Here is a 12,508-nt window from a genome sequence, read left to right as displayed (position 1 = left end):
ACACTGGGCCACCCCCCCTCACTGATGCCAGGTGATTTTTCACCATCTCCCTCTTCCTTTGCACAAGAGGCAACACAACTGTACACCCACCTACAAGGGAAGTATCAAACAATAAGAAACACTTTATTTTAACTTTACAACATATAAATAGACAAATCTGTGCTTTCCAACAGAGCTTTCCTTCCCCCTCTCCTCCCAGGGTCCTTGTGGCAGTGCCCCAGCCCCTGTGGACTCGGGGAGGGGAGTGGGGCTGAGCTGCAGAGGCCGGTGGGGTCCATCTTGTGGGATCCATCCTGAGGAATCCATCCTGCAGGATCTGTCCCAAGGGATCCACCCAGAGGGATCCTCCCCGAGGGATCCCGGCCGTCATCTGCTCAGGTCCCGGCTGGCGCCGCGCCCGCACAGCATCCGCTCCTCTGCCGAGAGCCCGGCAAAGAAAGGGTGCAGGAGGGCCTCGGAGAACGTGATCCTCTGGGAGGGGTCGAATTCCAGCATCCTCCTCATCAGGTCAAAGAGCTGAGCGTGCTCCAGAGAGTCGTGCAGCATGTATGTCTGAAAGGGACAGGGACACGGGCTCAGCCCCTGCCTGGGCAGGGCAGCCTCCCATCCCAAATACAGAACCCCCAAATACAGCCTCCCATCCCAAATACAGCATCCCTCAGGGCTGCCTCCCATCCCAAATACAGCATCCCTCAGGGCTGCCTCCCACCCCAAATACAGCCTCCCACCCCAAATAAAGCATCCCTTGCTGCCCTGATACCAACAGGGACTCGGGAATCCTGGGCCAGGGCAGCTTCCCACCCCATATACAGCATCCCCCAGGGCTGCCTCCCATCCCAAATACAGCATCCCCTTGGACTGCTTTCTATCCCAAATCCAGCATCCCCTAGGGCAGCCTCCCATCCCAAATACAGCATCCCCCACTGCCCAGATATCCAGGACTCAGGAACTCTGGGGCCAAGGCTGCTTCCCATCCCAAACACAGCATCGCCCACTGCCCTGATGCCCACAGGGACTTGGGAACCCTGGGCCAGGGCAGCCTCCCACCCCAAACATCATTCCCCCTTCCCTAATCCCCATCCTGCCCTCTCCAGAGCAGGATCCCTGCAGAGGGGAGGTGGGGCTCCCTACCAAGCAGTCACAAAGGGAATTCCAGCCCTGAGCCCCAGCCCCTGCCCCAGGGAGGGAGGGGAGCAGCACCCACCCGCAGGGGTTTGCAGTTCTCCTGGACGTATCTGCCATCGGACGTGTTCTCATCCCACACCAGGCTGCCATTGTGGAAGTATTTCTGCTTCCTGCACGGGGAAGGTGGGGTCAGGCAGGAGCTCTCCCTCCCTTCCAGGTGGTGGTGCCTGGGCTGAGCTCAGGACCAGGCTCTTACCGAGTTTTGTGGACCATGTGAGATGGGAGCGGCCCCAGGATTTTCTCCATCATGACAAGGTGCTCTCGGTTCTCATGGGTCTGCAAAGGAGCACAGCAGTGGTGGGTTAGAGCTTGGGGAGCTGATGACAAAAGGTTTGTCACCTCTGCAGGGACAGGGGAGAAAGGATTTCACCAGGTCCTATCCAACTTTTCATGTTTTGCTTTTCCCTCTCCTCAGAGAACAGACATAACCTAAACCCAGTAATTATCCAAACTCTGTTCTTCCAGCAAGGCACTCCTCAAACCAGCCCTTTTCCAGGCCTCATTTTCACACTCAGCTTCTCATTTTCAGTGCTTGATCTGTGTTTCCCTCCCCTTCACCTAATTCTGAGCCCTTCTGGACATGAGGGGTTCTCAGGGAACAAGAATTCTACCTGGAAGAGCGTGAAGCCACGGTAATACTCGAACAGAATGCAGCCAGTGCTCCAGACATCACACGGCTGTGCCCAGCCCAGCTCTGCAAAGAAAAAACCAAATTAACTCTGTGCTCCCAACTGTCATGGATATATTTTATGAAAAATCCTTTTGCTAGGATTTTTTCTCCTGAGAAGCTGAGAGGCCTCAGAAACAAAATGTAAACAATGATTATCTGCTGCTGTGGAATGCAACAGGTGCATCTATGATTGGTCTCACATGGTTGTTTCTAATTAATGGCCAATCACAGTCTGGCTGTCTTGGACTCTCTGGTCAGTCCCAAGATTTTATTATCATTCCATTCTTTTTCTATTCCTTTCAAGCCTTGTGATGAAATCCTTTCTTCTATTCTTTTAGTATAGTTTTAATATATAATTTTCTTTTAATATAATATATATAATAAAATAATAAATCAGCCTTCTGAAACATGGAGTAAAGATTCTCATCTCTTCTCTCATCCTGGGACCCCTGTGAACACCACCACACCCAATAACCCCCACCACGTTCCTCCTTGGTGAAACCACAGGGATCCACTCAGAGCTAGAAATTATCTGCCCAAGAGCTGGAGCATTCCCAGGCTGGTTTTCCATGCCCAGAAGGTGCAGTTCTCACCCAGGATCACTTCTGGGGGCCGGTAGTGCCGCGTGGCCACGATGGTGGTGTGGTGCTCGTGGTCGAAGGTGGCGCTGCCAAAGTCGGCCACGCGGATGCTCGTGTTCCGGATGGACTTCTGCTCACAGCTCTGCAGGAAAAGCACAGGGCTGGGCTGGGAGAGGAGCTCCAGGTGCTGGGCTGTGCCTCCTCACAGGGATGGAGCTCTGAGCTCTGAGGAGCCCCAAAGTGTGGTCTGTGCCTCCTCACAGAGATGGAGGTGTGCAGCTCTGAGGAACCCCAAAGTGCTGGTCTGTGCCTCCTCACAGAGATGGAGCTCTGAGAAGTCCCAAAGTGCTGGTCTGAATTTCCTCCAGAGCTCCTTCCTCACAGAGATGGAGCTCTGAGGAGCCCCAGGAGCTCTGGTCTACACCTCCTAACAGGGATGGAACTGTGGAGCTCCAGGGGTGCTGATCTACACCTCCTCACAGGGATGGAGCTCTGAGCTCTGAGGAGCCCCAAAGTGCTGGTCTGTGCCTCCTCACAAGGATGGAGCTGTGGAGCTCTGAAGAACCCCAGGACCTCTGGTCTGCACCTCCTCACAGGGATGGAGCTGTGGAGCTCCAACCTCTGAGGAGCCCCAGAGCAGCGTTACAGAAAATCCCTGAACACTCCGGGCACCCTTAAGGCTTTTGGAAGGCACAGCAGGAAGGAGAGCTCTGCCTTCCAACTTTGTTCCCACTTCCCAGGCTCTGAGGGCTTGGACAGAGCAGGGAAGATCCAATTTCTGCAGGGAGGGATAAAGGCAGCCAATGGTCCTTGGGACAGAACCCACCTTGTTCTCGTTGTACAGAGTGTCAAAATCCGAGTTGACAAACAGGATGTTTTCTGGCTTGAGGTCCGTGTGAGTCAGCTGGTTGTCGTGTAGAACTGCACAGAGGGAGAAGGAAAACACCTCTCTAAGCACCAGAGAGCAGCAGGGGCCCTGCTCTGCCCAGCCCAGTGCCCCCAGCCCGTGGGGGTCACTTGTCACAGACATATTTTATGAAAAATCCTTTTGACAGGACTTTTCTCCTGAGAAGCTGAGAAACCTCAGAGGAAAAAAAAAAAACCCCAATAATTATCTGCTGCTGTGGAATGCAACAGGTGCATCTTTGATTGGTCTATGTGAGTTGTTTCTACTTGATGGCCAATCACAGGTTCAGCTGTGCTGGGACTATAGTCAGTCCCAAGATTTTATTATCATTCCATTCCTTTCCTTTCAAGCCTTCTGATGAAGCCCTTTCTTCTATTCTTTTAGTATAGTTTTAGTATATCATTTTAAGATAATATCTATCATAATAAATCAGCCTTCTGAAGATTCCCATCTTTTCCCTCATGCTGGGACACCTGTGAGCCCAACCACAAGCACTCACATCTCAGGGCATGGCACAGCTGGTAGGCCATGTGCCGGATCTGTGGCAGGGGGTAGGGCTGGAAGTTGTTCTCCTTCAGGAACTCGAAGGTGTTCTTGCCCAGCAGCTCAAAGGCAATGCACATGTGGCCGTGGAAGTTGAACCAGTCCGACATGAGAACGCACAGGCTGTGCAGGGAGAGAGAGGCAGGGCTTAAGGACCTTTAAGGGATGCTCAGGACAGCTCTTCTGGTGTTCCTGCCCACTTCAGGAGTGGCTGGCAAGCAGAGCTGCCTCTGCAGCACAGCAACCCAGGGAGATGCTTCAAGACACCTTTGCAGAGAGCTCCCCAGCCTCTGTGGGACAGGGCAGCAGAGGAATGGGACCAGTTCCCCTCACCCCATCCTCAGCCCCGTGCTGCTCTGTGTGCCAGGACAGGGCACTGGGAACTCACAACTTGTTCTCCTTGTCCTTCTCTTTGATTTTCTTCAGGACGTTGATTTCCAGCCTGGCAGCCTCTCTGTACTTCCCAACGTTCTTTATGATTTTCAGTGCCACCTGGGACTTGCCTCTGGAAGGGAGGAGACACAAGGATGGAGTCAGAGACAGAACCTGTGTGCTCAGCCCACGGGGAGAGGCACATCCAGGCGTCACTTGTCCTAACAAAGCTCTGCCACCCCTCCACGCTACTTAGGCAGTGGCTAATTGGCACTGCCAATTAGTGAAAGGTCACTGCTGGCCATCACTCCCAAGGGACACTCCTGACACAGCTCTGTGTGACCCCAGGGCCACCTCCCCTCTCCAGCCATGACCTGGGAGGCAGCAGAGCCCTGCAGCAAACTGAGCCCAGGGCTCGGGGCCAGACCAGGGGTCAGAAGGGCACAGGGGTCAGACGTAACCACAGGGGAGGTGAAAGGGGACAATGGAGAGGTGCCCTGGCAGATTAGGAGGTCACAGGGGCCACCCCTCAGCAGGAACTCACTGCAGAACAACCTTCCATGGTGGGGCTGGGGCTGGGAGGGCCAGGGAAAAGCTGGAGATCAGGGAGAAGCTCTTCCCCAGTGGGTGCTGGGCACTGAGCAGGTGCTCCAGGGAATGGGCACAGCCCCAAGGCTGCCAGAGCTCCAGGACAATGCTTCAGGTGTGCACAGGGTGGGACTGCAGGGCCAGGAGCAGCTCTTGGATGACTGGTGTGGGTCCCTTCCAGCTCAGGATATTCCACTCTTCTATTCCTCTATTATATACATATACATATACATATACATATACATATACATATACATATACATATACATATACATATACATATACATATACATATACATATACATATACATATACATATACATATACATATACATATACATATACAATATATAATAGATATCCTATGTTCCTCTATGCTATTCTTAGAATAGAATATTCTAGAATATTAGAATATTAGACTATTAGAATATTCTAATATTGAATTCTACTAATGGAATGCTTCCCTTAACACATTAGCCTGTAAATTCTGGAGGGGGCTGAGGTTTCAACCAGGCCTTTCCCCTCACTCTGAGGAGGGCAGTGACACACGGAAGGTGACAAACTCAGTCCCATGGAGCCCAGGTGGAACTGCCACCTGTGGGGGTGTGGCATGGAGGGCCAGCTGCAGGGAAAGGAGCCCACCTGGCATGGTCCACACACTCCACCACTTTTCCCTTGGGGTCCCTTCCTGGTCAGGACAGTCCTCTATTCTATTCATAGAATAGAATATTAGCATTTTCAAATATTCTATTTCATTCTAGAATATTAGAATATTCTAATACTCTATTCTATGAATAGACAAGGAGAAGGAGAAAGAGAAGGAGAAAGAGAAGGAGAAAGAGAGAGAAGGGGAAAGAGAAGAGAATGCTTCCTTTAACACACCAGCCTGTAAATTCTGGAGCTTTCCCTTTCCCTCGCTCTGAGGAGAGCAGTGACACATGGAAGGTGACAAACTCAGTCCCATGGAGCCCAGGGGGAACTGCCACCTGTGGGGGTGTGGCATGGAGGGCCAGCTGCAGGGAAAGGAGCCCACCTGGCGTGGTCCACACACTCCACCACCTTCCCAAAAGTGCCTTCACCGAGGCTGCCCACGATTTCATCTAGGAGAGAAAACAGGAGTGGGTGTGAGCCTGGGGGGCCGGGGCAGAGCTGGGCTCCTGCCACTTCACACCAACAAAACCTCAGAGCAACCAAAACAACCGTCTCTCAGCGCTACACTCTTTACAACTCAAGCCTCTGCCTCAGGCAAGTTACGGTCAGTAAATGAACCACTAGAGACCCCTCCAGTAGAGGCCAGAGAGATCTGGGCTAACCCGGGGTAAAAGTAGAGGTAAAGTTTTACGAAAGGTGGCTGTACATCGCTCTTGAAGCCAATCGCCGATCCTGCACACCAGGTGACCTTCCTTGTCATCTTCCACGCTCCTGCTGCGCTTACTGCTCTGCCGGCTCCTCTGCACTCACCCCCCCAGAGCGGGCAGTCAAAGGTTGCAGGGACGACGGGGCCGCCGGTGGGTGGATTTTCCAGATGCCAGCATTTCATAAGGCACACGGCATGTATATAAACGATAGGGATATTGCAAGGGACACGTCAAGACACAAAACTAACTTCAAAACAGAAAAGTCATCAACAGCTACAGGTACGGCAAGAAAACTCGGCTCATTAGCTACGGCCTCTGGGGCAGGGGAATGCCCCCCTCTTCCAGGGTGGGGAGCTGCAGGAGGAATCCTCTGTTCCCCACGGAGGATGCACAGCAGGAGGAGGCCTTGGCCAGCACAACGTCACCTCTGGGCTGGCAAGTGCTCAGTTTGGACAGGCTGCCCAGTAGAAGCCACGGTAGCAGGTTTTTTTCCCTGCTCTTTGTGCCTCGGGCAATGCAGCTCCAGTTGCCCAGAGCTGTGTCCTGTCCTGGCTGGGAACCAGCCCTGCCCCTCCTGAAGGGGAACTTTGTGCCACGCCGAGCCTAAATCTGCGTGGCTGCTCACAGACCCGCTGGGGCACATCGGCCTTTTGGAAACTGGGAGAGCTTTAGGAACAGGACAGGTAAATCAATCCCCAGGGAACACTTCAGGCAAGCTCTGAGGTGATGTTCACACCCTGCTACTGGCAAGCTTCTACTGGAAAACCAGCCCAAGGTTCCTGCAAGGACCTGGGGTCCACAAAGCGAGCTGTCCTAATGCCTCACCTTGTTCTCGTCTGCTTTCAAAATAGTTACAATCCCTGCAGCCAAAGGAATTCATGGAAACCTTGACATTTCCATGCCTGAGCTTCTAACAGGCTTCTCTTCTGTGCCCCTTCCTCCCCCCAGCAGGTCCAAAATAACGACCCAAGATCAAAACTCCCCAAAAAATCATAGGAGAAGGTGGGAGGAGAGCTGGGACAGCTGTGAGGTGTTGGAGGGCTGAGCTCCTGCCAGCCCAGACCTGCACAGGGTCACCACTGCACACCCCCTGCGCTTCCAGCACAGCCCTGGCTCCCTCAACACCCCAATCCCACAGTCAGCTGCAGAGGAATCAAAAGGAGGAGCTCAGAAGTTCCCAGCCATGCAGATTATCCAGCGGCCGGGATCAGAGCCCATCCCTCAGCTGTGGTCAAATTTCAGGTGGGAGGGGAGTGCTCCTCCTCACTGGAGGGAAGAGTCACAGGAGGGAAGAGCTGAAGGGCTCGGTCTGACACCTCTCACCACTTCCAGGGCAGGCCTGGGACCAGCCCCCACCCAGCCGCAGACATTCCCAGTTAATCCCGGGAAGGAATGCTGCATTTCAGGGTGAAGTGTGCAGGAAGCTGAAGTCCAAGTGGGAATGGGGAGAGAGGACACACGTGTACCCTCGGAAGGTGGGAGTCTCTGAGAACTGATGGCATAAAATCAGCTCTGGAAAGCCAGGCTGACCAATCCCACCTGCAAGGGGATCCAGGCTCGAAGCCAAACCGAGGAATGCTGCACCAAACCCCCCCCAGAAGCAGCAGCAGCCGCAGGCAGAAGCGAATCCTGGGAACAGGGCTGGCCCCGGGCCCAGGCACTACATGAGTGCCACTGGAAGCTCTCCCTGATCCCTTCCCTGGCCCTAAAGAACACGGCTTAGCTCCCTCACGGATTAAGGCTCTTTTAAGGCAAAACCCCACAGCCACGACCACGACACAGATGGCGGGGAGCGGTGGGAAGAACTTCACAACAAACACAGCAGCGGGGATCGAGGTACTCACCAGAGCGCGCGGGGCTGGAAGGAGGCAAGAACAGTTAAAGCCGAGCTCACAGGGGATGCTACTCACCGAGGAGGCGCTGCTACAAGACCTGCTCCTGCGGCGGCGGCAATGCTGCTGCTGCTGCTGCTGCGGGTAGCGTCGAGGCCGCTGCTGGTGCTGCCCCCGGCCCCGGGAGCGCCGCCAGGGCCGCGGCCGCGCCGGGCAATAATCCTGGCCCAAGGACGGGCTGCACTCCTCCAGCCTGCAGGCATCGCTGTCCCGCCGGCAGCGCCGCTGGTAGGGCATCCTCTCATGGCTGTGGCACAGAAACAGCGCCCTTAAAGCCTGGCTGGGAATGCTGGAACAGTCCCGGGCAGCCACAGAGAAAAGCAAGGCACAGCTTCCCCAAGGGTATTCTGGGATTCATATTCTCTGAACCTCAGAGAAAGGAAAAACAATTCTCATCTCATTGGCTGCTCCTGTGTTTGTGCAAAAAGTAGAACACAATATAAAGGTTGTTTACCCAAAGTGATGGTGTTTTATTTCTGTTCCAGATTGCAATGCAAGATGTTTTCTATCACCATCTGTATGGCAGATTATCTTTTGTCAAGTGGGCAGTTTGCCTTATCTCTCTCTTTGAATGACCACATTCACACCTCCCTCGGGAGGGGACATTGCTGATAACAGACTATTGAATGTCAGTGCATGACTGATAAGAACTGTAACATCCCATTGTGAGATGCTCCGCCCAGAGGGAGGAGCCAAGCATTGCTACCTGGATATAATCCAGAGGTTTTGAAACACCAGCCCGGCTTTCTCCACAGCATTCCCCAGAGGAACAGCAGCTGCCTCTTCTTCCACGGGATCTTCACAGGAAGACTACATCCTTCTCTACAGGACCCCCTTGCTCCAACAGAACCACAGGTGATACTTCAGGAGGGCTGCAGCCACATTTCCAACTGGACTGCTACCAACACCCCACAGGGTGTCAGGTTGGGTTCTGACTGTCAGTGTTGTTCTAGTGTACTGCATTGTTTATTTTATAATTTTTTTTCTTTCCCTATTAAAGAACTGTTATTTCCTGCTCCCATATTTTTGCCCGAGAGCCCCTTAATTTAAAATTTATAGCAATTTGGAGGGGTGGGGAGGATTTACATTCTCCATTTCAGGGGAGGCTCCTGCCTTCCTTAGCAGACACCTGTCTTTCCAAACCAAGACAATTTCCTTGGCCTGTCTGGGCCAAGTGTGTGTGTGTGGAGACTGTCAGCTAACAGCCACGAGATGCTGTGCAAGCGAAGATCAGTTCAGCACCCAGCAGATTCAGTTTAGATGTAATGTAACACAGCGTAACATATTATAATAATACAGTAGAAAGTAATAATAACAAATAAAAAATATAATAAAGTAAAATAATAGAAAATAATAAAGTAATTAATTAGCCTGCTGATAAAATAAAATCCTCCTCATCATTTCTGCCTGCCACGGGGATAATCCTATTCCCATAGTCCCGCTGAGGCTGAGTCGTGGAATGGCAGTGTGGGGACTCTGGAACCCTGAGGGACACCGCAACAATCCCACCCCATCTCCTGGGCAGCCTGTTCAGTTCATTCTCTGGAGAAAAGCAGCTTTTCCTAACGTCCACCCCTGACACAGCTCCCTGCTGTCCCCCTGGGCCCTGTCACCACGGAGAAATCCTCTTGCTCCTACTCCCTGTGCCAGGAGCTTCAAATCTTTCTGCACCTCACACTCTGACCACCGGGGAGAAGTTCTGCAGAGAAAACAGTGAGGCAGTGCCACATTTTAAGGAGCTGGGGGAAAACCACACTGGAGAGAGAGAGAGCTCCAGCTGGGCTGCCTTGCTGTGCACCCCATCCCTGGCAGTGCCCAAGGCCAGGCTGGACAGGGCTTGCAGCACCGTGGACGAGTGGAAGGTGTCCCTGCCTGTGGCACTGGATGGGCTTTAAGGTCCCTTCCAACACTCCACAATTCCACGTCACCTGAGCCACTGTGCCACCACACTCAGGTGTTTGTCACTGCTCCTCCTCCCTGGGGAGGTGTCTCATTAGCTCTCAACCCAACGAGAAGCAGCAGCAGGGCTCTGCTCTGGTTGTCACTCCAGGGGACAGGAGGTCCCAGGGCACCAAGCCCTTGGTGTGCACACACAGAGCAGCTCCACGGATCATCAGCAGGAGCCAGAAGGAAAATCTGTTCCCAAGCTCCTGCTCCTTGAGCAACAACCTCCCAGGACACAATGGGCAAACTCTGCACCAGGAGGGGCCAGGAGAGCTCAGATCCAGCTCAGTTGTGCAGGCATTGACCCACAGGAGGTTTTGGGTATGCTGTGGGCACACCAGTGATGAGAGCAGCTCCCCCTGCTTCCATCTCCAAAACACGAGTGCCTCCCCTCCCAGATTTCACTGGAGGCTTGCTTCACACCCCCTTGAGAAGGGAGCTGTGTTCTAGGTGGAAGATGTCGCAATTTGAAACGAAAGCATTGCTTTGGGTCCCCGGTGATAACCCCAGGGATAACCCCAGGTCGGTGCCATCACCCAGCAACAGCTTCAGCCAAGACTTTCAGCCTGGAAAGGGGAATTTCTGCTGTTTGCACCTCCCTGCCCTGCCAACAACCAGCTCTGCTGCTGCTGGCAGCTTCATGGGGCACTGGGGGGGCATCCCAGAGCGGGTAAAATTCCAGACTGTGCCGGGGCAGCCGTGGCTCTTGGTCAGTGCTGAAGCACCCAAACACAACCCACAGCTCTGTCCAGCACCTGCCCAGACACTCCTCAGTGTGCTCTGGGGGGACACAGGAAACAGAAATAATAATAAAAAACCTGAAGGGCTCAGGTTACCTCAAAGAGGCTGACACTGAAGGGACAAGGCTGTTTTCACCCAACAAAAGCCTGCCTTCATCCAAGTCTGTTCCAAATTACCCATGAGTGGAAATAAAAAAGGGAAAAAGTGTGCCAGCTCTATTTCACAATCCACCTCCTTCAAGTAAACAAAAGGCAGGCTGGGGAGAGAAATTAATCGGGAGAGCATTTCAGGAATTTAAAGAAGAGCTCAGCTCCTGCCTGGCTGCACCTGCCCAGTCCAACCAGTGGAGCCACAGCAGCACCAGCGGCTCCGGCCACTGTTCCAGAACCCTCCCCTCACCAGAGGCCCCGTCCCGCTCCCAGGCCCGAACTGTCCCTGTGGAAAGGCCGGACAAAGAGAGGATCAAAGGTAAAACCCCGAAGCAAAGCAGGACGGATGGGCTAGCGGCCGGATCCTTCAGCTGGGATCCTTTCTGAGGCGAGGGAGGAGCGCGGCCGCTTTAAATCTGGCTTTAATCCTGTCAGAGAGAAGCGGGCTGTCAGGAAAGCCTTTAATGCCTGCGCAGCATGGAAACGTGATTCCAGGGCAGGCGGCTGCTCCTCAACACCACGGCCACGGCTTCGGGGGCAACTTCGGGAAGGGTGAAGAGCAGGGAAACCACACAGACAGACAGACAGACAAGTAAACCCTTCCCTTCCACCCCCGGGGTTTAGGGGTTTAAACCAGCAGCCGGAGCCGAGCTCGGCAGGGTTTTTGGGCAGCGCTCTCACCTCCTGGAGCGCGATCTGCGGGCGAGCTCCCTGCGGGGCGGGTAGCGCAGCCTGCCCTCGCACTCCCGGCTCCGCGACCGCCGCCGCTTCCAGCGGTGCCCCGGCTCGCCGTCCTGCTCCGGGGACCGCAGCCTCCTGCAGTGATGCATCTGCGGGACGGGAGCACGGCGGGCTCAGGCCGCTGGCCCCGGAGCCCCGGCCCGGCCCGGCCCGGCCCGGCGGGGCTGCCCGCGGGCCCGGCGGATGCGGGGCCGTTACCCGCTCCGCGCCCGCCGCCCTCGCGTCCCGTCCCTCCGGCTGTGTGCCCGGTGTGTCCCTCTGTGTGTCCCCGGCCTCACCGCCGCCGCTGCGGCCGCGCTCGGCGGATGCGGCCCGGCCCGGCCCCTGCGGCCCCTCAGCGCCGCCGCTTCCGCTTCCCGGCCGGGTTAAACCCGCCCCGCCGGGCCGGGCCCGCCTCGGAGCCGCGGCAGGGGCGGCACCGCGCCGAGGGAGCGGCACGGCTTAAACCGGGACTGGGCGGAGAAGGAGAGGTGGCAGCGGTCTGGGTCCGCGTCAGCCTGTGCTTCATCACCGCCACCATCCTCACCCTCGGCACGGCTTCCTCCCCCGGTGGGACTGCTCACCATCGTCATCCTCACCATGGCCATTCTCACTTCATCACGGCTTCCTCACCATGGTCATCCTCACCATGGTCATCCTCACCATGGCCATGGTCATCCTCACCATGGTCATCCTAACCGTGGTCATCTTCACCATGGCCATCTTCACCCTCAACATGGCTTCCTCCCCTGGTGGGACTGCTCACCATCGTCATCCTCACCATGGCCATTTTCACTTCATCACGGCTTCCTCACCATGGTCATCCTCACCATGGTCATCCTCACCATGGCCATCTTC

General features: G+C 54.8%; 1 protein-coding gene across 2 annotated transcripts; it reads right to left on the bottom strand.

Annotated features, from left to right (window-relative positions):
- Window positions 1–163: 163 nt before the first annotated feature.
- On the bottom strand, window positions 164–11,997 carry CLK3 (CDC like kinase 3). Of its 2 annotated transcripts, none has more exons than XM_030955174.1 (13): window positions 11,950–11,997; window positions 11,612–11,760; window positions 8,115–8,343; window positions 6,204–6,297; window positions 5,880–5,946; window positions 4,275–4,391; window positions 3,843–4,009; window positions 3,263–3,357; window positions 2,449–2,578; window positions 1,797–1,879; window positions 1,382–1,461; window positions 1,205–1,295; window positions 164–552 (listed from the first exon to the last, which is right to left on the bottom strand). In XM_030955174.1, exons 2-13 carry the CDS (start codon window positions 11,758–11,760, stop codon window positions 367–369), a joined length of 1,488 nt encoding a protein of 495 aa, XP_030811034.1. In that variant the 5' UTR covers window positions 11,950–11,997; the 3' UTR covers window positions 164–366. The 2 variants fall into 2 exon arrangements, with proteins under 2 accessions (XP_030811034.1, XP_030811035.1); XM_030955175.1 differs by having other exon boundaries at window positions 11,870–11,964.
- Window positions 11,998–12,508: the final 511 nt, after the last annotated feature.

Source organism: Camarhynchus parvulus, chromosome 10, assembly GCF_901933205.1.
Source record: "Camarhynchus parvulus chromosome 10, STF_HiC, whole genome shotgun sequence".
NCBI classification, from domain to species: Eukaryota; Metazoa; Chordata; class Aves; order Passeriformes; family Thraupidae; genus Camarhynchus; species Camarhynchus parvulus.
Note: the sequence above shows the minus strand (reverse complement) of the source record. Positions and strands in the feature narration are given on the sequence as shown.